The 22809-nt window shown below is 46.1% G+C and overlaps 1 protein-coding gene across 4 annotated transcripts in view; it reads left to right on the forward strand.

Moving 5' to 3' along the window:
• LOC137522940 (serine-rich adhesin for platelets-like) overlaps nt 1–22809 on the forward strand; it is a 292674-nt gene that overhangs the window by 264366 nt on the left and 5499 nt on the right. For 3 of the 4 annotated variants that reach the window (XM_068243098.1, XM_068243097.1, XM_068243096.1), the window contains exons 14-16: nt 1743–1811; nt 6277–6420; nt 11559–11690. In XM_068243098.1, coding sequence (XP_068099199.1) covers nt 1743–1811; nt 6277–6420; nt 11559–11690 — 345 coding nt within the window. Of the gene's footprint in view, nt 1–1742; nt 1812–6276; nt 6421–9355; nt 9407–11558; nt 11691–22809 lie in introns of those variants that run through there. The other variant, XM_068243100.1, reaches the window with a different exon arrangement.

Here is a 22809-nt window from a genome sequence, read left to right on the forward strand (position 1 = left end):
GTTCTGATTATTAGGTGATCTGCAGTATCACCTATAATACAGATATATACCTGATTATATGGTGATCTGCAGAATCACCAATAATACAGGTATACCAGACAACTGAAGTGATAGCTAATCGCAAGTATAGTGATTGATGCAACAGTAGTACTGATAGGTTTAGCTATACCTCACCAGAGGAGCTGGTGGGTACTAACAGTACAGCGCCCCTCACCAGAGTCAGGGGCCCTCTGGTGAGAGTAGAGTGGTCAGACTAATCGAGTTGGCAACAGACAGACAGATGCAGTACAAAATCGGAAGGCAGAGACAGAAAGTTTTTGACAGGCAGAGTCGGCAGCAAGATCAGATGGGCAGAGGTACAGAATCACTGAGCGGAAGAGTAGTCAGAACGAGCCAAAGTCATACACAGATAATAACATAGTAATGAAGTATCTTAATAGCTATCAAACAATTCCTATCTGGTGTGAAATCCCCGGTTTCCTCCCGGATCAAAGCACACCGGAACTATCTAAGGTCTGAGCACTAACACGAAGTATTCGCAACAGCAGACAAGTTGCGAGTGATTCAGCTAGGCTTATAAAGCAGAGGAGACCCCTCCGGCACGCCCCCTCCTATCAGACAATGAGGAGCGGCGAGCGTCTCCTCTGACGTCAGCCGACCGGCCGGTCAGCTGACGCGCCTCCTCCCCGCATAAAGGTCTGTGCGCGTGCGCACGCGACAATGCGACCTTATGTGCGGCTGACAGACCCGTCCTCGGTGTGCTAGACGCCCGAGGCATGGATAGATTGCTAGGCAGAGAGCTGGAGGCAGCTGCGGTGGTAGCGCTGTTCACTGCAGCTGCCTCTCCATCGTTTGTTACAATAAGGCGTGTTAATTTTGATAAGGCGTTTTAACTTTGGTAAGGCGTGTTATCTCTGATAAGGTGTGTTAACGGCCATGCCATGGGTTAGCTCGTTTAGTGAATCAACCCCGAAGTATTCAATATGACATACCAAAGGCGTCACACTTAGTGATTGATCAAGGCAGTTGAATCTGCCAGGAATCAACAAGGAAAATTGAGAAATGTATGGCCATCTTAAAATAAACCTGAACTGAGAGGGATATGGAGGCTGCCATATTTATCTACTTTTAAACAATATCAGTTGCCTGGCTATCCTGCTGATCTCTTTGGCTACATCAGTGTTTCGATCATACACCAGAAACAAGCATGCTGCCAGGGGCGTAGCAATAGCCATAGCAGCCATAGCATCTGCTGGAGTAGAGGGGGCCCAGGAGGTACTTGATGTATTCACTAATAACTTTCTTGTGTTCCTCCACCCTTTGACTTTGTCTCAGTGCCCTTGGACTATATGCAGTGTAGATCGAATGAGAATGTAAATTGCCCAATTAACTCACATCTATAGGGTAGGAGCAGGTGGCACTGCCTACATTTTAAGGTTCCATGAAAGGTTTGCTATGGGGCCCCACAATCTCTAGCTACGCCACTGCATGCTGCTAATCCAGTCAGACTTCAGTCAGAATAAATGATCCGCATGCTTGTTCAGGGACTATGGCTAAAAGTATTAAGAGACACAGGATTAGCAGGGCAGCCAGGCAACCTGCATTGTTTGGAAATAAACATGTCAGCCTCCATATCACTCTCAGTTCAGGTGTGCTTTAATAACATTTTTAGACTCCTCCTTCCCGCTATCTGATGTTTATACAATAATACAATACACTGATAATAATATCTTCTGTTCTAGCTCAAACATGTACACAGACCTGCTCGACTGGTACTTCATGTGGAACTGCATATCGGGTAATTACCCAAAGTAAGTCACAGTAAGTGCTTTGCCTTCTGTCTGATGCTCTTCTCTCATGCTGCAGCCTGTCTGTCTGTCTGTGCTCTCCTCAGGGCTGGTTCTAGCTACAATGGGGCCCTGGGGCAAAAGTAACTTGACACGCCCCCTAGCACAGCTCCACCCCTCAGCAAATTCACCACCCAGGGCCCGAGATGGCTGCCACACCCTATACTACCCTCCCCCCAGTCACACAATATCATTAGGTGTCCATCATATGTCCCCAAAAGCAATGTTGGAGTCCCCATTATTCCCCTTCTATATTAGTCTACAAATGTAGAGTGTACACATAGCAGAGTCGTATCTAATCCAGGCAGGAACCAAGATGCAGCACTCAGTGGCGTAACAATAGACCCTGCAAGGGATGCAGCCCCAGGGGGCACAGAAGTCGCAGGGGGGGCCGTGGGGGGAGAGACATCTTTTCCCTGTCCGGAGAGACTGACAACTAAGGGCACAGAGAGAAAAAAATGTTCTGCTCTCCGCATAATTGTTCTAATGACTGCATCTGCTCAGCCACTGATAGGAAATCATACAAAGTTTTGCGGACTAAGATTTGTAGACAGTCCCTATTCAGTGCTCAGCAGGCTCTTGTGTACAGTGCTGCTCTACTGCCAACCTTTCTACTAGTAGGTATATGCAGTACTGGGTAGTACAATGTGCAGCTCCCTGTCACACACAGGTAGTCACTGAATGTACTGGCCTGCTGGCAGTGGCACAAACAGTATGAATTAGCAAGGCTGTGTATGCAACAAAAGTGTCAGTTTGACACACAGAAAAAAAACAAAAAACAAAGAACAGGATTAGCTCTGAAAAGAGCTGTTGAGGGGTGCTATTAAAGCAATAATAATCAGCCAGGAGCAAGCTAAGAAGCCAAGAACCTAACTAATCTTTCCCTAGGAGAACAATCTGCAGCAGCTCGCCCTAGTCTGTCTAATAGCAGGCAGACGAGTGAGTGTAATGGCCGGTGAGCCTGCCTTATATAAGGGGGGGGGGGGGGAGTGGGGCTCCAGGGCTTAGTGTAGCCTGATTGGCTACAATGTGCCTGCTGACTGTGATGCAGAGGGTCAAAGTTGACCCTCATAGTGCATTATGGGGTGAACTGAACTTCCGCAAAAGTTCGCCTTCGCCTGGCGAACCACCAAAGTTCGCCTGGAACCGTTCCCCGGCGAACCGTTCGCTACATCTCTACTTCCGAGCAATTATCTCAGATATTTCTATCATTTTTTTTCATAATTGGGTAAAAATGTAACACACGTGTGTGATTCACTGGTCAGATTTTTTAAATGTTGCAATTAGTCAGAAAAATGTACTGCAATTATTGAATTGAAAAGATATTTTATAAATTATTATTATTTTATTGTATTAATTGTATTAATTGCATGGTGTGTGGCCACCCACCTTTAGGCACCACAGAAAGTGGCTAGGGTTAGTCACCACCAGGGTAGGGTTGGGTTAAGCTGTATTGTTGAATAACGTAACAATTTATTATCAACTCCCATCTGGTTTAAAATGATATTTATTGATAACCAATTTTGTTAATGATGTTTATCAGTATCGAGATTTCATTATCCAGCTGGGCCCTTTTTTCCTGGCATCCTTTTTTTCATGCACCCTCAGAAGGGGATACATAGATTGTTTTGTAGTGATGAGCACAAATTTCATAAAAACATAATTTTGCATTTATGATGCAAAATTGTAATGCAACATTGTCGGGAAAATCGTAATTAATTTCGTAATCTGTAACTGTAATTTCACAATTTTTCGTAATTTTCATGTAATTTTGTGCAAACTTTAGTGATTAACCTCCTGAGCAGTATGCCCGACTCTGTGTTGGGCAAGGAATTTTTGATGAAAGCGGTATTTCCAACACAGTGTTGTGCATGCTGCTCAGGAGGTTTCCATAGCTACGGGAGCCCCACAGTATAAGTTAACTAGGTGCATGGGGCTCCTGAACACTATAGGCAGCATTAGTAATGTTAGGCAGAGTTCCCCCCACCCCCAATCCCCCCCAATGCAGCCGCTGCCCACTAGATACATACTAAACCTTGTTGCTGCGAACGTTCCAGCCTGTCTGCACAGCTCCGCATATATTCCGGTATGCGCAGGGCCGGCGCTACCATAGAGGCAAAGGGGGCAATTGCCCCAGGGCCCCAGAGGTTGTAGGGGCCCCCAGTGGCTACAAAAGGAAAAAAAATTTTTCAAATCGACCTTATAGTTTTTGAGAAAATCAATTTTAAATTTTCAAAGGAAAAAAAATACACATTTAAAAACCTGCCGACTTTAATGGTTAATAGCAAATCCACCTTAACTGCTACAAACCCCAATTGTGCAAGATATGTTAAGGAGATCATTGGGAATAAGAGGAAAAAACAATTTTTCAAAAATACCTTATAGTTTTTTTTTTTTTTTTGAGAAAATCGATTTTAAAGTTTCGAAGGGAAAAAAGTAATTTTACATGCATCAAAAGAAAGCAATACATTTCCTGATGGGGTTTGCAGGAGGTCCATACGCAGCTGCAGCGCTTTGGCCAGGGATCGCTATACAGCCGCAATATGGCTGTATGAAGATTCCTGGCATTTTTTCCAATTTTCCCCAAAAACGTTTTATGTTTAGAGTGTGGGAATTTTTTTTAAAAAAAATTATGTGGGGTCCCCCCTCCTGAAACTTTTTAACCCCTTGTCCCCCATGCAGGCTGGGGTAGCCAGAATGTGGAGCTCCGACTGATTGGGGCTTCAAACCCTGACTATACCAGCTGCAAAAAAGGTCCCTTAATGCCGATTTTTGTTCCAGGGTATCTGTTCGGGGGCCCCCCCCCCCAGGTTTATTTTGCCCTGGGGACCCATTGTTGCTTAAACCGACCCTGGGTATGCGGAGGATCGGGACTAGTGTCATGTGACGTCTGATGTCAGAGAGGTCATTCACAGGGCTTACCGGCAATAAACTGTCCAACAGCTAGAGAAGAGGAATATTAAAGCTTATATTCCCTGTCCGTTAATGTGAAAGTGTACATGAGAACTCATTGAACTCAGGAGTTCTGCTCTCTACTGTAAACCCCTGGCACTTCTCACCGCAGCTTGTATGTCCCCACTCATCATACAGAGGAAAGGATCATCAGGTGACAGCAGATGCCATCTGTCATCACACACCAGGAAGTGAGAGAGATGCAGGGCACTCTGGTATTCAGGCAGCAGAGCAAATCAGGGTGGCTATAGACCAGGAGAGATGATCATGTGACCTCTTATCTCTCCTGTCTCCCTTCTGCTTTTTTTCTGTCCAAGGCCATGGCCTTTGTGGCTTTCCCAGATATTTGGTCCTGCTTTAAGGCCTCATATAGGTAACACAAGGGGTTAATTAGTTAGGTAGGGGTTAACACTTTACTACGGTCAGTCACTTTAACTTTAACCACTTCGCATCCAGACCTTGTTTCACACTTATGGACCAGAGCAGTTTTGACAGTTTAGCTGTGTCCTTATTTAATCAGAAATAACTTTATCCTTACTTATGACACAGAAATGAAATATATATTGTTTTTTTCAAGACAAATTAGGCTTTCATTGTATGCCATTTTTTACCTTGAACAATTTTGTTTTCTATGAATTTTAATGGGAAAACAAGAAAAACCAATAGAAAAAAACACATTATTTCTCAGTTATACCAATTCCAGTTTAAAAATAAAAAGTGCTACTGTAGATAAAAAAACACAAATTTGGTTTGGTTATTCTTACCGCTTATCACAAAACTTAGATTATGTTCCTGTTACAATTTATGGTGAAGATATTAGATTCTGAAATAATGATCCAGAGTGTATTTTTCACTAGGAACTGAGAAAATAAAAGTATGTTTACTGGTAAAAATCCATCTCATTAGCTCAGGGACCATATATTCCTGTTCACCAATTAGTGCTCCAGCAGATAGTGCTGGAGCAATGCCCAATCCTGCACAGTACTGCTTCTGCTACAAGACATATATCTACTGACTCGTGACTCAGATGAAGTCACAGAGGACGTAGATATACTGTAGTGGTGGATAAAGTGGTAAAAAACAAAAAAAACCTTTTAAACTTTTTTTTTCGCATTTCATGAATCTTTCACTATTGTATGGTGACACACGTGTGCATACACACAAGTATGGCAGTGGTTGCTTTTAGTGGTGGACATAAGTCTTATGTCCAGACCAGGAGTCCTTATATTGTAGCAAATTGGCATGAGAGGCTTGCATCACTGAATCTCAATTGGTTAAATAAAATGCAGGATGGCCGCAGGCAGTTGTGGCTGAGATCTTGTATAAGATATGCAAACATGAGACATATATTTTTTTGTCCTGCCCTAAAATCTGTATATGATAATCCTATTCACCTGTAAATGTGCAGGTTCCTGTACTATGTTTTGTTCATTCAATGTATATGTATTTCACAGCACTTTTTATACACTTCTTTCAGATGGGGGAAACACAGTCCAGTCTGCTGAAATGTGCATTCCAAACGCTTACTGTAATAATTTTGGAACCATGACAGTGTCCTCTACTAGTTATAGCTTTTTCCTGAGCTGCTGTTCTGGAACCGGCTGTCAACTGCCCAACACTGGTAAGTGATCCTCACCACATGCCCCTTTGTCATGACGCCACCAGCAATATAAATGAGGACAATAATGTCCTCCTAGTTACATCAGCTATTGTAATTACCCTGTTATACTGGTTGTCTTTTGCAGTACCCGTTTAGGCATAACCAGGCACATGCCGGGGGTGAGAGCTGCTTGAGGGGGCACCAAGGAGATATTCTTAGCAGACTGTGCTTTATGCGCAACTGTTAGCTCCATTAAGACATGGATGAGTGGTAATTGTAACACCTAATTGGGAGCAAGTTATTAACAAAACAAAGGTTGCCTGAATAGTAGAGTTGGGCCGAACGGTTCGCCGGCGAACCTGGTTCGCGCGAACCTAGGTGGTTCGCGTGCGGGTACCGCACGCGAACTTTATTGCGGAAAAGTTCGCCCCATTGCGGTTCGCCCCATAATGCACTGAGGGTCAACTTTGACCCTCTACATCACAGTCAGCAGGCCCAGTGTAGCCAATTAGGCTACACTAGCCCCTGGAGCCCCACCCCCCCTTATATAGGCAGGCAGCGGCGGCCGTGGCCACTCGTGTGCCTGCATTAGTTAGAGTAGGGCGAGCTACTGCAGTCTCTCATAGGGAAAGATTAGTTAGCCTTAGCTTGTCCCTGGCTGCATACCTGTTCATTGATCCTGCCACTGCATACCTGTTCATTGATCCTGCCACTGCATACCTGTTCATTGATCCTGCCACTGCATACCTGTTCATTGATCCTGCCACTGCATACCTGTTCATTGATCCTGCCACTGCATACCTGTTCATTGATCCTGCCACTGCATACCTGTTCTGTTCAGTGAACCCGCCACTGCATACCTGTTCTGTTCAGTGGAGTTTGGTGTGTCAGTGTGAAGCAGTACCTTAATTACACTCCCTGATTGATGTATACACATGCAAGATGTTTTAAAGCACTTTAGGCCTGTCATTTAGCATTCAATGTGATTTCTGCCCTTAAAACGCTGCTTTGCGTCAAATCCAGATTTTTCCCGGTGACTTTTGGCGTGTATCCCACTCCGCCATGCCCCCCTCCAGGTGTTAGACCCCTTGAAACATCTTTTCCATCACTTTTGTGGCCAGCATAATTTTTTTTTTTTTTCAAAGTTCGCATCCCCATTGAAGTCTATTGCGGTTCGCGAACTTTAACGCGAACCGAACCTTCCGCGAAAGTTCGCGAACCCGGTTCGCGAACCTAAAATCGGAGGTTCGGCCCAACTCTACTGAATAGCAGGGCAGAGGTTTGATAGGCTTCAGCCTCCAGGCGCACAGCTTCAAGAGCAAGGGGAGAGGGGCCCAACATCCTCCCTTCCTCTCCTCAGGCCCACCTTTTGTCACTGTGTTCAGCACGTGCACAGTCACACCCTTTTGCTCCCAATGTGCTCCTCCTCCTATCCACAGCGTTACGGAGCACAGGCAGCACACACTCGCTTCCTCCTAGGGTCTAGGCACTGGTGGTCCTGTCTGTCTTCTCAGCAATGCTGCTGCTCCTTACTTCCTGCTTCCCGTTTCGGACTCCAGTGCCCAATCTGAGAAGCAGGAAGTACAGAGCGGCAGTGCAGAGAAGACAGGCGGGACACCCAGCACCTGAAACTTGGAAACGCTGGACTAATACTTCAGAGTCTGCTGATTGGCCTAAAATTTCAGCAGTAATATGGTTTTTCACGGTATAATGCTGGTTCTTTGATTAGCCCAATGTTTCTGAGTGTAATGATTGGCCTAAAATTTCTGATTCTCGATAATGCAGTATTTCTGCAGAATTCAGATTTCAGCATACCCCTTTCCACCGGGGAAAGCCGATTTCTGATCGAAACTTGGAAATCAAATCAGAATTTGGAAGCTCATCCCTTCTTACAAAAGCTTTTTTCATATCATTCTCTACAAATAAACAAAATAAACAATGATACAGAGCTTTTTGCAAGATATTGTATGGTGATTAAACACATTATGAGGATTATGAGATTTGAAGGGATTAAATGAATACATTTTGAATTTACATATATATATACACACTACGTTCCAAATTGTTATGCAAAGTGCAAAGGATATTTTCCTCTGATTTTCCTAAATAGTGGATGAAAGTGGCAGTCAGCATCATATTTTAGCTATAACCATTAGAGCATAATTCAAATCTTACTGAACAACCCCCCTAATGATAAGGGGATTTATAAAAAAATATATATATATTACACGCACCAGAGTTTTAAAACATTTTAACCACTTCACCTCAAAGGGTTTTTCCCCTTAAAAAAACAGAGCAATTTTCACCTGTCAGCTCTCCTTTCTATTAATTTGCCTATAGCTTTAGTACTACTTATCACAACGAAACTAGCTGACCGCTCCACGCCAAGTGGTGTGAATGCGGCGGCAACCCCAGGACCGCTCAACGGCGATTGGCGTGAATGGCCTTCTATGGGGCTAGCAGGAAATCTCATGCGCCGATTCACGCGCATCTCCGCTTGGAAGACGAAGCTCTGCTCCGCCTTCAGTCTCCCAGTGGCGATTGCCACACAGAGACTGTTAGACGGCGAATTAGGCTGTACAGCGCTGTGATCTAAGGCAGCGCTGTCCTAGGGACAGCCGTGGGAAATGGCTGTCCCCTCTGGGACACCGGAGAGCAATCGTCTCTCATAGGCTGAAGCCCCAGGACTTTACGCCAATTGGTGTGAGTCTTATCAGACCTTCTGGAGAGCTAGGGTGTCGGGTGACTGAGGTGATGGGCTGCAGGCGGCTATAAGAATGTTTAAATAGCTCTCTCCTTCCCTCTGCAACTGTCCTGCTTGGACAAGCTAAACACATGCCCAAACAGTAAAAGTGAAGCATACTTTTCATTAACTGCATACTTCACTGTATCCGACACAACACACAAATAATGTGCATCACTGCTTTTCTTAAGCACTCCTTTTCTGCTGTTACAGGGAATGCAACAGGCACTGTGAATGTAGCCTAAGTGTAAAAAGACCCTACAGGTACACTTTACTTTTCACGTCACGTCTACTTTAACCTGTTACAGTAAAACTTTATTTGGCTGCAGGGCTGAATTTTTCCTGCCGCTGGGGAAGCGTGCCTTCCCCAGCCTGGCAGGGTAGGCAGGGTATGCAGAGTGGGTGGCAGGGAGCTTTTATAGTTACCGGTCGGAATGGCTGGAGCAGCTTCACCTTCCTCCCCCGGGGTGGCAAGTAACCCTGACATGTCCTTTGAGGTCCGATCACATGATATAACATACGATCAGGATCCAGGAGACCGTGTCAGCTTTACAGCACTACCCGGGGGTTGAAAAAGGAGTGATGGAAGAGTCTTTTCCATTTCTTCCATCACCCCTCGTCCTCCACCAGATGGCGCTGTAAAGCTGACACGATCTTCTGAATCCCAATCACGTCATATCATGTGAGCAGATGTGATCAGGACCCAGAAGACTTGTCGGGAGTTCAGAGCAGGGTATGGAGAAAGAAAAAAAGCCATACAGAAGAGGTAACTATAACTGTCCCCTGCTGCCCGCTTTGCATGGCCACACTAGGCACTTTGTATATGTAGAAAGGACCATAAAGTAGGCAACATGCAAAGTCTTACGGTACAAAAATCAGAAAAAATCTTTATTTGACATAAATACGAGGTATTTCCATAAAAATCTCTGTAAGGGGCTCCTTATTTCAATTTCAATAAAGGCATCCAAAGACAGGGATAAAGTGCTCAATTGGCAATGTATGCTTAATACATTTGATTACTAGACAACAACACGCTCGTTTCAGGCACACAGATGCCCTTCGTCAGGCCACTGTACAAAGCACACTCTATATCCCCTATGGGTACAGCATGGTAGGAGCATCAGAGGAAAACAACTCAACCATCTGAGCCAACCAGATGGAATAAGCACAATCCTACTATAGCTGTCTGGCTTAGATGTTTGCTGACCACAAGGATTGTGCGTATTCCATCTGGTTGGCTCAGATGGTTGGTTTGTTTTCCTCTGATGCTCCTACCATTCTATACCCATAGGGGATATAGATTGTGCTTTGTACAGTGGCCTGACGAAGGGCGTCAGTGTGCCCAAAACGAACGTGTCGTTGCCTAGAAATCAAATGTATTAAGCATATATTGCCAATTGAGCACTTTATCCCTGTCTTTGGATGCCTTTATTGAAATTGAAATAAGGAACCCCTTACAGAGATTTTTATGGAAATACCTCGTATTTATGTCAAATAAAGTTTTTTTCAGATTTTTGTATCATAAGACTTTGCATGTTGCCTACTTTATGGTCCTTTCTACATATACAAAGAGTCTGCTGTGGGTGAAGTGGAACACCTTAAAAAAGGACTAAAGATTTTTTCCCTTTTTTCCATAAAAAAAGCCAATTCCCGAATATTTTAATACTATTGGCCACACTGGGCAGCCAGATGAGATTTGCGGGCAGAGGTTTAGAGTGCACCAGCAATTTCAAACAAAATATTTAATTTGAAACTACTAACAGGTAAAATACAATTTCTCTATCCAGAGAGTGCACAAATTCCAGGCTTAAAGGACAACTGAGGTGACATGATGAGACAGACATGTGTATGTACAGTCCAATCATACAAATAACTAGGCTGTGTTCCTTTTTTTTTTTTTTTTCTCTGCCTGAAAGAGTTATCAGATATGCAAGTGACAGTTTCTATCTGGGTCAGGCCCGGGTCTGACTTGGTCAGCCTATAGCATAACCCTCACTGATTAGTAATTACAGTCATAAAATACTTTTCTGTCAGTAAATGGCTTCTGAGAGCAGGAAAGAGATACACAAGTTCATTTATTCATAGATTTGAGCTCTGGCATACTTGAATGAAGGTGTCATTGAGCAGAGACAATGAAGCAGTAAAAACTTAAAAACTAAATGTAAATATAAAATAAAACTGTGGGATATCTAAAAAAAGTCATTTTTAGTAGAAGGAGGATACATACAATTGTTTTTATCATCAGTTTATCTTCACCTCGGATGTCCTTTATGTAGAAGTGTAATTTGAGCTTACAGTCAGTTTTGGTAAGTTATATAAATCATTTTAATGATAGTCAATTTCAAAAATACTTTTGAAGCACTAACAATGGTTTACAACAACAATCTTTTAACAAATATTTTTACTTAATATGCAGCGACTACCTCCACACCGAACGCTGTGAAATGCAAGACTTGTGACTCATATACATCCGCCTCTTGTGACACTACCAATACCATGACCTGCAGTGGAGAGGAGGACCAATGTGTGACCTACACTCTGACAGCAGGTAATGCCATACCGCTCTGTAATAATTATATGTAGGTATTCAAATGAACCTGCCAAGTCCTTTCTTAGCTTCAGCTAGTGTATTAGGATTTACCCTTAAGTAACACAAATATACAATTCACAGCCTAAAGACACAAACAAATGATGGTTTAAAGAGACTGTAACAAAAATTTCATCCTGTTTTCTAGCATCCTACAAGTTCCTAAACCTATTCTAATGTGCTCTGGCTTACTGCAGCACTTTCTACTATCACCGTCTCTGTAATAAATCAACTTATCTTTAACCTGTCGGATTTGTCGCCCTGTGTCTGGAAGGCTGACAACTCTTCAGTGTTGTTTGATCTGTTATGCACGCCCCCCCTCCAGGCCCCCTCCATGCACACTCCTGTGTGTGTTATTTACATTAGGCAGCCTCTCTGCTCTCTTATCTTTTACAAGCTGGATAAATCGTCCTCTGTTCACCTTCTTGCCGGTTATCCTGAGCTCAGCTCGGGGTAACCTGCGCAGAAGGATTTCTCCGGCCCCGCTGGGCCGATTTTCAAATTTTTTTTTGTTACTGCATGCAGCTAGCACTTTGCTAGCTGCGTGCATATTCCGATCGCTGCCGATCACCGCCGATTCGCCGATACCCGCCCCCCCCTCCAGACCCCTTGCGCAGCCTGGCCAATCAGTGCCAGGTAGCGCTGAGGGGTGGATCGGGATTCCCTGTGACGTCCCAACGTCCATGACGTCGGTGACGTCATCCCGCCCGGTTGCCATGGCGATCAGGAAAGCCCAGCAGGAAATCCCGTTCTGAACGGGATTTCCTTCTTACTCTGATCGTGGAAGGGCTATTAGAGCGGCTATCATGTAGCGAGCCCTGGGCTCGCTACATGATTTAAAAAAAAAAAAAAAGTGCTGTGCTGCCCCCTTGCCGTCAGAATTGGAACGGCAAGGGGGTTAAGCCTCATCTACACGTGTAGATGAGGCTCCGATTCGCCTCTTCCGCGTCCCCGCCGCATCCCCGCTCGCCCACGCGTGCGCCAGATTCGATACCCGCTCGTCCCCACGCCACTTATCTTTGGCTCGATTCCCTGCCATTGTCCCCTCACGGGGAACGAGCAGGGAATCGGTGGTAGCAAGATCCGACCTGTCGGATCTTATCAATCGAGCCGCTGATGCGGCTCGATTGATAACACACATCGGAGCCTCATCTACGCGTGTAGATGAGGCTTTAGGCTGTGAAAGGAGCTGGCTGCCTGGGCTGTCACATGCTGAGGAATTACAGACACCACAGAGCTGTCTGCAGGAAGAAACAATCAGCCTGTCACTCTTTAGTGGATGAGAGCTGCAGGGGGTAAACACACAAATGATCTCTTGAGATTCAAAGGAAGCCTGTATACAGCCTGCTTGTGTATGGATGTATTTTCTATGTGTGGACATACTGTACATCAACCTACTTCCGCCATTTTGTTTGTTTATAAACAAACTTTTTAAAACTGTTTTTGACCACTTTTAATGTAGCGGGGAGTGGTGAAATTGTGACAGAGGGTAATAGGAGATGTCCCCTAACGCACTGGTATGTTTACTTTTGTGCGATTTTAACAATACAGATTCTCTTTAATCTTTGCTCCACTAGTGATCCAGCTGGCTAACCTTTTGTTCATTATTTTTAATATATTTTGATTTGTTAAAGACCATGACTACAAATCCATGAATTTCCCTGCCCTGCAAACTGTAACACTCAAAAGTGCCCCATCCCCAAAACCTTTTTCATGTTAATAATAATCCCCCCAAAGCATCAGTAATGTCATTGCAGTGGAAACAGAGGCGCCAGCAGAGTAAAAATTGATCATAGGTAAAAACAGATAAAGGTTGGAGTGCAAGGATGGACTTACCTCCCCAAAACCAAACACAACCACTATGTATGGTTTAAACAAGATTTAATTCGTACTCCAGAACAAATGCAACACATTAATACAGATAGGAGTAACTCATTACTTTATTAATTAAATCTTGTTTAAACCATACATAGTGGTTGTGTTTGGTATTGGGGAGGTAAGTCCATCCTTGCCCCCCAACCTTTATCTGTTTTTACCTATGGTCAATTTTTACTCTGCTGGCGCCTCTGTTTCCATTGCAATTATTGTTATCCACCTGGTGGATGGGTGAACACCCCTTCTTTCCTTCTACAGAGAGTGACTTTTTAGCCTGAGTGGGGACCCGCCGCGATACAGGGCCCCCGCATACCCCTTGTGCAGCCTGACCAATCGCCGCCAGGCTAGGCTATGGGGTGGATCGGGACTCCCTGTGATGTCACGACGTCGATGACGTCACTCTGTTCGTCGCCGAGTTGACGGGGAAGCCCTCAAGGAAATCCCGTGCAGAACAGGATTTCCGGATGGGCATGATTGCCGGCGCGATCGTACGGTACGGGGGGACGCTGCAGGGAGGGGGGAAGCATGTAGCTAGCGCTAGGCTAGCTACATGCTAAAAAAAAAATAGGTGAAAAAAATCATACCGCCAGGGAAGTTAATTTTGGTTTTAAAGGACAGCTGAAATGAAAGGTAAATGGAGGCTGCCACATGTATTTTCCTTTAACCCATACCAGTTGCCTGGCAGCCCAGCTGATCTATTTGGCTACAGTAGTATCTGAATAACACCAGAAACAAGCATGCAGCTAATCTTGTCAGATCTGACAATAATGTCAGACCCCTGATCTGCTGCATGCTTGTTTGGGATCTACAGCTAAATGTATTAAAAGCAGAGGATCAGTTGGACAGCCAGGGAACTGGTTTTGTTTAAAAGGAAATAAATACTGCATATACTCATATATAAGCCGACCCGTCTATAAGCAGAGGTACCTACTTATACCCCTGGTACCCCAGTATAGCGCCCTCCTCTATATAAAAAGTCAGATGTGCCCCCACACAATGAGGCATCCCCATACCAAGAATAATTAGCCAGATGTGTCCCCCAGTATGAGGCAGCCCCTACTCCCTGTAGCCAGATGTGTCCCAAGGTGTAAGACAGCCCCTGTCCCCATAGTGATGTCTGCTGTGCCTGTGTCCCCCACAGTAGTCAGAGGGCAGTGTCTGTAATTAGGCTGCCTGTGACCCCAATGCCTTTGTGGTCAGCCTGGGGCTTTCCTTCCCCTCCCCCCCCCCCCCTTGCAATAGTTAGAGCAGGAGAGTCTGTATTTAGGCTGCCTGGGACCCCTGTTGGCCCGCTGTGCCCGCATCCCCCCGCAATGTACCCGCAACCCCCCACATGCTGCTGCATGCAGCAGTTTATCAGTGCCGGTCTTCAGCAGAGATTTCCTCTTGCTGCTTTGCACCACTCACTATGTTTCAAGATGTCACTGGATGACGTCATGAATATGAGACATAGCGAGTGGTGCAGAACGGCAAGGGGGTATCCCTTGCCGTCTCCCTAAGCTGCTTCGACCCCCCCACTGGATGACCAGGTACTCTGGCCAAAAAACACTTTGTCGCACATGCGCACCCCATTATCATGACTGGGCAGGTACAGAATTTTCCCTGCCATGGGAGCCCGACGCAATGAAACACAACTCGGTTAGAGTACCGTGCCATCCAGCGGAGGTCTGGAGCCGCCCAGGGAAATGGAGAGAGACCAAGCGGCCTCAAGAGGACTGGAGGAAGCCCCAAGTAAGTATAAATCCCGCAACTTATTTCCTCTTAGGTTTCCTTTAAAGAGGTATAAAACAACGTGGATAATGCGTGTAAAAAACTTGCACTTAAAAACTACAAAACCATCTGCAGAAAAATCATCTGCGGTAATTAATTTGTAATTGAAAAGTAAGATTGAAAAGTAAATAAAAAGTAATTTGTACTGACGTTGTAGAAACATGGAAGGAGGATAGTACATTTTGTTAGGAAGGGTTATGTTTAGTGATGATGAGATCACATAGATGTATTTTCACATCAAAATTTGTCATTACGATGTCAAATCGTAATGTGAAATTTTGGGGAAAATCATAAGAAATTTCATCTGTTATTGTTATGATTCGTAATTTGGTGTAATTTTTATGTTATTTTGTGCCGACTCTAGCGGTTAATAGCAAAGCATCATACATGCTGTTGCCACCAAAATGTTACAAAAAGACCTTACAGTTTTTGAGAAAATGGATTTTAACTTTCCTGGCGGTAACCCCGAACGTAGTTTGGGGTAAGCCGCGCAGGAGGTTTTCTCAGGCCCTACTGGGCCGATTTACTTAATTTTTTTTTTTGCTGGACACAGCTAGCACTTTGCTAGCTGCGTCAGCACACCAATCGCCGCCGCCCCGCGCTCGATCGCCGCTATCCGTCGTGCCGTGCGGCCCCCCCCCCAGACCCCGTGCGCTGCCTGGCCAATCAGTGCCAGGCAGCGCCGAGGGGTGGACCGGGACTCCCAATGTCGTCACAACGTCGCTGACATCGCTGATGTCATCCCGCCCCGTCGCCATGGTGACGGGGGAATCCCTCCAGGAAATCCCGTTCTTTGAACGGGATTTCCTGATTGGAGATCGCCGAAGGCGATAGAAGCGGGCGGGGGGGTGCCGCTGAGCAGCGGCTATCATGTAGCGAGCCCTAGGCTCGCTACATGATTTAAAAAAAAAAAAAAAACTGCTGTGCTGCCTCCTGGCAGAAATAATTAAACCGCCAGGAGGGTTAAAATGCAAAGGAAAAATGTTTTTTAACTATTTGACATTCCTGGACGTGAAACTCACGTCCAGGAAGCCATGTGCGCTCCTGTGCGTTCCCGTGGCCGATCGCGCGCGATCCTGGCCCGCGGTTTGTTAGCCGGCAAATCAGTGAATCGGGCAACGATGCCCGATCACTGATTCCTCTCACCCGCAGAGAAAGCTACAGCTTCTCTCGGAAGCTACGCTTTTTCTGCTGCCTACGTTCCCCTATGTCGCTCTAAGCGTACGTGTTACGCTTAGAGTGACGTCACTGTAAACAAACTCATGGCTGCCATCTTGTGGCCAAAAAGTAAACTACATCTAAATGTTAAATAAAAATAAAAATACACATTTACAAAAAAAAATACAATTTCAATCCCAACCTCCCAAAAATACCCACATAAAATGTTTAATTAAAAAAAAAAAAAAACACAAATATTTACCTAAGGGTCTAAACTTTTTAAATATCTATGTAAAGATGAAATATTTCTATTTTTTTTAATTATAAGCTTGTAAATAGTGATGAATGCAAAACGGAAAAAATGCACTTTTATTTCCAAATAAAATATTGTCGCCATACATTGTGATAGGGACATAATTTAAACGGTGTAATAACTGGGACAAATGGGCATATACAATACGTGGGTTTTAATTATGGAGGCATGTATTATTTTAAAACTATAATTGCCGAAAAGTGAGAAATAATGAGTTATTCTTCCCTTTAAAGAGAACCCGAGGTGGGATTTACTTATGCTAGTGGGGCACAGAGGCTGGTTGTGCACACTAACACCAGCCTCTGTTGCCCCATGGTGTGCCTCCAAGACCCCCCTGCACGCCGCTATACCCCCCGCAGTGCTGGTGACATGCAGCATGTCGCCAGCACAATGTTTACCTCTCGCCTGTCTGTTAGCGCCACTCCCCCGCCTCCTCCGTGTCGGCGCTACCCGCCCGTGTCATTTCCCTCCAATCAGCGGGAGGGAAGGGACGCGGGCGGGTAGCGCCGATACGGAGGAGGCGGGGGAGCGGCGCTAACAGACAGGCGAGAGGTAAACATTGTGCTGGCGACACGCTGCGTGTCGCCAGCACTGCGGGGGGTATAGCGGCGCGCAGGGGGGTCTTGGAGGCACACCATGGGGCAACAGAGGCTGGTGTTAGTGTGCACAACCAGCCTCTGTGCCCCACTAGCATAAGTAAATCCCACCTCGGGTTCTCTTTAAAATGCATTTACAGTAAAGTGGCTCTTAGTAAAATGTACCCCCCAAAGAAAGCCTAATTGGTGGTGGAAAAAACAAGATATAGATCAGTTCATTGTGATAAGTAGTAATAAAGTTATAGGCTAATGAATGGGAGGTGAACATAGCTCGGATGCATAAAGTGAAAAATGACTGAATGCGAACTGGTTAAACTGTAATTTCTCTGAGCTTAACCATTTCAGCCTGCGGGTATTTTTCACCTTATGCATCAGAGCAATTTTCACCTCCCATTCATTCGCCAATAACTTTATCATTAATTAACCCAAATGAATTGACCTATATCTTTTTTTTTTCCACCACCAATTAGGCTTTCTTTGGGTTGTTCATTTTGCTAAGAATTATTATTTTCTAAATGCATTTTCACTGGATTATTAAGAAAAAAAATAGAAACAATTCATTATTTCTCAGTTTTCAGCCATTATAGCTTTAAAATAATACATGCTACCATGATTAAAACTTGTGTATTTTCTTTTACCCATTTCTCTCAGTTATTACACCATTTAAATTATGTCCCTATCACAATGTATGGCGCCAATATTTTATTTGAAATAAAGGTGCATTTTTTCAGTTTTGCATCTATTACTATTTACAAGCTTATAATTTAAAAAATGTTCATAATACAGGTAGTCCCCGACTTACGAACACCCAACTTACGAACGACCCGCCTAGTGTTGGGCGAACATCTAGATGTTCGGGTTCGGGCCGAACAGGCCGAACATGGCCGCGATGTTCGGGTGTTCGAGCCGAACTCCGAACATAATGGAAGTCAATGGGGACCCGAACTTTTGTGCTTTGTAAAGCCTCCTTACATGCTACATACCCCAAATTTACAGGGCATGTGCACCTTGGGAGTGGGTACAAGAGGAAAAAAATTTTTGCAAAAAGAGCTTATAGTTTTTGATAAAATTGATTGTAAAGTTTCAAAGGAAAAACTGTCTTTTAAATGTGGAAAATGTCATGTTTCTTTGCACAGGTAACATGCTTTTTTTCGCCATGCAGTCATAAATGTAATACAGAGAAGAGGTTCCACGAAAAGGGACCGGTAACGCTAACCCAGCACCAGCAGCAGCACACGTGATGGAACAGGAGGAGGCGCAGGAGGAGAAGGCCACGCTTTGAGACACAACAACTCAGGCCTTGCATGAGGACAAGAAGCGTGCGGATAGCATGCTTTGTACCGCCATGCAGTCATAAATGTAATAAAGATAAGTGGTTCAATAAACAGGGACCACGCGGCAACGCTAACCCAGCAGCAGCAGACGTGATGGAACAGGAGGAGGCGCAGGAGGAGAAGGCCACGCTTTGTGAGACACAACAACCCAGGCCTTGCATGAGGACAAGAAGCGTGCGGATAGCATGCTTTGTACCGCCATGCAGTCATAAATGTAATAAAGATAAGTGGTTCAATAAACAGGGACCACGCGGCAACGCTAACCCAGCAGCAGCACACGTGATGGAACAGGAGGAGGTGCAGGAGGAGAAGGCCACGCTTTGTGAGACACAACAACCCAGGCCTTGCATGAGGACAAGAAGCATGCGGATAGCATGCTTTGTACCGCCATGCAGTCATAAATGTAATAAAAATAAGAGGTTCCATAAACAGGGACCGGCAACGCTAACCCAGCAGCAGCAGCAGCACACGTGATGGAACAGGAGCAGGCGCAGGAGGAGAAGGCCATGCTTTTTGAGACACAACAACCCAGGCCTTGCATGAGGACAAAAAGCGTGCGGATAGCATGCTTTGTACTGCCATGCAGTCATAAATGTAATAAAGATAAGTGGTTCAATAAACAGGGACCACGCGGCAACGCTAACCCAGCAGCAGCAGACGTGATGGAACAGGAGCAGGCGCAGGAGGAGAAGGCCATGCTTTTTGAGACACAACAACCCAGGCCTTGCATGAGGACAAAAAGCGTGCGGATAGCATGCTTTGTACCGCCATGCAGTCATAAATGTAATAAAAATAAGTGGTTCAATAAACAGGGACCACGCGGCAACGCTAACCCAGCAGCAGCAGACGTGATGGAACAGGAGCAGGCGCAGGAGGAGAAGGCCATGCTTTTTGAGACACAACAACCCAGGCCTTGCATGAGGACAAAAAGCGTGCGGATATAGCAGCAATGCTTTTTGCCGCCATGCAGTCATAAATGTAATACAGATGAGAGGTTCAATAAACAGGGACCGGAAACGCTACACCATCCCAGATGTTCATTGGTCATGTTACTTGGTTGGGGTCCTGGAGTGTTGCGTAGTCATTTCCAATCCAGGATTGATTCATTTTAATTTGAGTCAGACGGTCTGCATTTTCTGTGGAGAGGCGGATACGCCGATCTGTGACGATGCCTCCGGCAGCACTGAAACAGCGTTCCGACATAACGCTGGCTGCCGGGCAAGCCAGCACCTCTATTGCGTACATTGCCAGTTCGTGCCAGGTGTCTAGCTTCGATACCCAATAGTTGAAGAGTGCAGATGGATTGTTCGACACAGCTACGTCATCTGACATGTAGTCCTTGACCATCTTCTCCAGGCGATCGGTGTTGGAGGTGGATCTGCACGCTTGCTGTTCAGTGGGCTGCTGCTGCATGGGTGTCAGAAAATGTTCCCACTCCAAGGACACTGCCGATACCATTCCCTTTTGGGCACTAGCTGCGGCTTGCGTTGTTTGCTGCCCTCCTGGTCGTCCTGGGTTTGCGGAAGTCAGTCTGTCGGCGTACAACTGGCTAGAGGAGGGGGAGGATGTCAATCTCCTCTCTAAAGTCTCCACAAGGGCCTGCTGGTATTCTTTCATTTTGACCTGTCTGACTCTTTCTTCAAGCAGTTTTGGAACATTGTGTTTGTACCGTGGATCCAGAAGGGTATAAACCCAGTAATTGGTGTTGTCCAGAATGCGCACAATGCGTGGGTCGCGTTCAATGCAGTCTAGCATGAATTGAGCCATGTGTGCCAGAGTCCTACCAGAATCCTCATCATCCTCTTGTGAGCGTTGTGATAGTTGTTGTGATGCATCATAGTCGTCACCTTCCTCCTGGTCTGCTTCTGCTGACCATTCGCGCTGAATTGTGGAAGTCCAACGTGCACCGCTCTGGCCCTCGTCAGTGGTGGCATGAAATTCCTGCTCCAACTCCAGCTGTTCCTCCTCCTCTTCTTCGTCATAGCTGCTGGGGCCAGCGTTCCCTGAGGCGGATGGCCTGATGTTGGTACCATCACGCTGATCGTTTTCTCCTTCAGATTCCCCCAGTTGCATCATGACAGCTGTTTCCTTGATTTTCAACATTGACCTCTTCAGTAAACACAGCAGTGGTATGGTAATGCTGACTGAAGAGTTGTCACTGCTCACAAGCAACGTGGATTGCTCAAAATTTTGGAGGACTTGGCAGAGGTCCAACATGTTGGCCCAATCGGATCCACAGAAGCTTGGCAGCTGTCCGGATGCGCCTCGGTACTGCGCCGTCATGTACTGGACCACTGCACTCTTCTGCTCGCAAAAGCGGGCTAGCATGTGCAGCGTAGAATTCCAGCGCGTAGGGACATCACACAGCAAGCGATAGTGGGGGAGATTGAAGCGCTCCTGCATCTTGGCGAGTGCCCCCGAAGCAGTACTGGAATTTCTACAATGTTTGGCCACTCGACGCACCTTCAACAGAAGATCGGCCACGCCTGGGTATGTCCTCAGGAACCGCTGAACTACTAGGCTCATCACGTGCGCCAGGCAAGGGATGTGTGTCAGCTTAGCCAACCTTAAAGCGTGAATGAGATTACTCCCATTATCACACACAACCATGCCCGGTTTCAGGTCCAGCGGTGCCAGCCACAAATCCGTCTGTTCCTTTATTCCCTTCCAAATTTCCTCCCCTGTGTGTTGCTTATCCCCAAGGCAGATCAGCTTCAGCAACGCTTGCTGACGCATGCCAACAGCTGTGCTGCACTGCTTCCACGATCCTACTGCTGCTGGGTTAGCGTTTCCGGATGAGGTACAGCTTTGAGATGCGTTGGAGGAGAAGGAGTCAGAGAGGTAGGTGCTGCTGTTGTTATCCAGTGGGAGGGACGGCGGTGCAGCTGTTTGCGGCGTGGGCAACACCCGCGCCGTAGCAGGTGAGGAATCGCTGCCAGGCTCCACAAGGTTCACCCAGTGCGCGGTAAGGGAGATGTATCGACCCTGGCCGAACGCACTCGTCCAGGTGTCAGTGGTGAGGTGAACCTTGCAGGCAACAGCATTCTTCAAGCTTCGGGTTATTTTGCTGACCACGTGCTCATGCAACTCAGGCACTGCAGAGCGCGCAAAGTGGTAGCGGCTGGGAACCACGTAACGTGGGATGGCCACTGACATCATGCCCTTGAAGCTGTTTGTCTCCACCACTCGATATGGCAGCATTTCGCAGGCCAGAAGCTTGGCTATGCTGGCTGTTACTGCCACGGCCCGGGGGTCATTTGCTGGCAATTTCCTCTTGCGCTCAAACATCTCCGACACAGACAACTGAACCGTAGCGCTGCACACGGAAGGGCTATTGGTTGTTGTGTTTGATGAACACTGGGAGACCTCAAGAGCACTACTCCGGAAAGTGACAGTGTCAGCGTCGTCTGATGTTTGTGAATGTTGTGAACCACGCAATGGCTGGGCTACTGCTGCTGCTGAGGCGGGTCTGGTGGTGAGTCTGGTGAACCCAAGGGAGGCAGTGTTGCTGGTACCCTGTCCTGCCGAGTTTGCCCACAGAGTGGGATGTTTGGATAGCATGTGGCGGCTCATGCTGGTGGTGGAGAGGTTGTTAATACTTTTCCCCCTGCTCAGGCGGGTCTTGCACACCTTGCAAATCGCCATGGTAACATCCTCAGTGCAGTCTTCAAAGAAAGCCCAGACTTTGGAGCACCTGCCTTGCTGGCGATTTCTGTTTGCTCCTCTTTTGCCTCTCACTTGAACTTCCACGCTTGTGGTGCCTGAAATTGCGCGCCGCCTACCTTGTGGCACAAGGCGAACTCGTGCAGCAGTGGGTTCTTCAACAGACTCATCTGTGCTGCTGCTACGACGGCGATGTTCTCGGTCACAAACAAAATCTGGGTCTATGTCCACATTGTCCATACCCTCCTCTTCCATCTCCTGAAACTCGTCATATGTCATTGTGGGGGGCCGCCGCCGTGGAGTAGAGCTCCCCAGAACAACCTCTGCGCAGCTCACTCCAACGTCGTCTTCCAGATCTTGTCGGCCGACCT

The sequence above is a fragment of the Hyperolius riggenbachi genome, chromosome 6 (genome assembly GCF_040937935.1).
Source record: "Hyperolius riggenbachi isolate aHypRig1 chromosome 6, aHypRig1.pri, whole genome shotgun sequence".
Lineage (NCBI taxonomy): Eukaryota > Metazoa > Chordata > Amphibia > Anura > Hyperoliidae > Hyperolius > Hyperolius riggenbachi.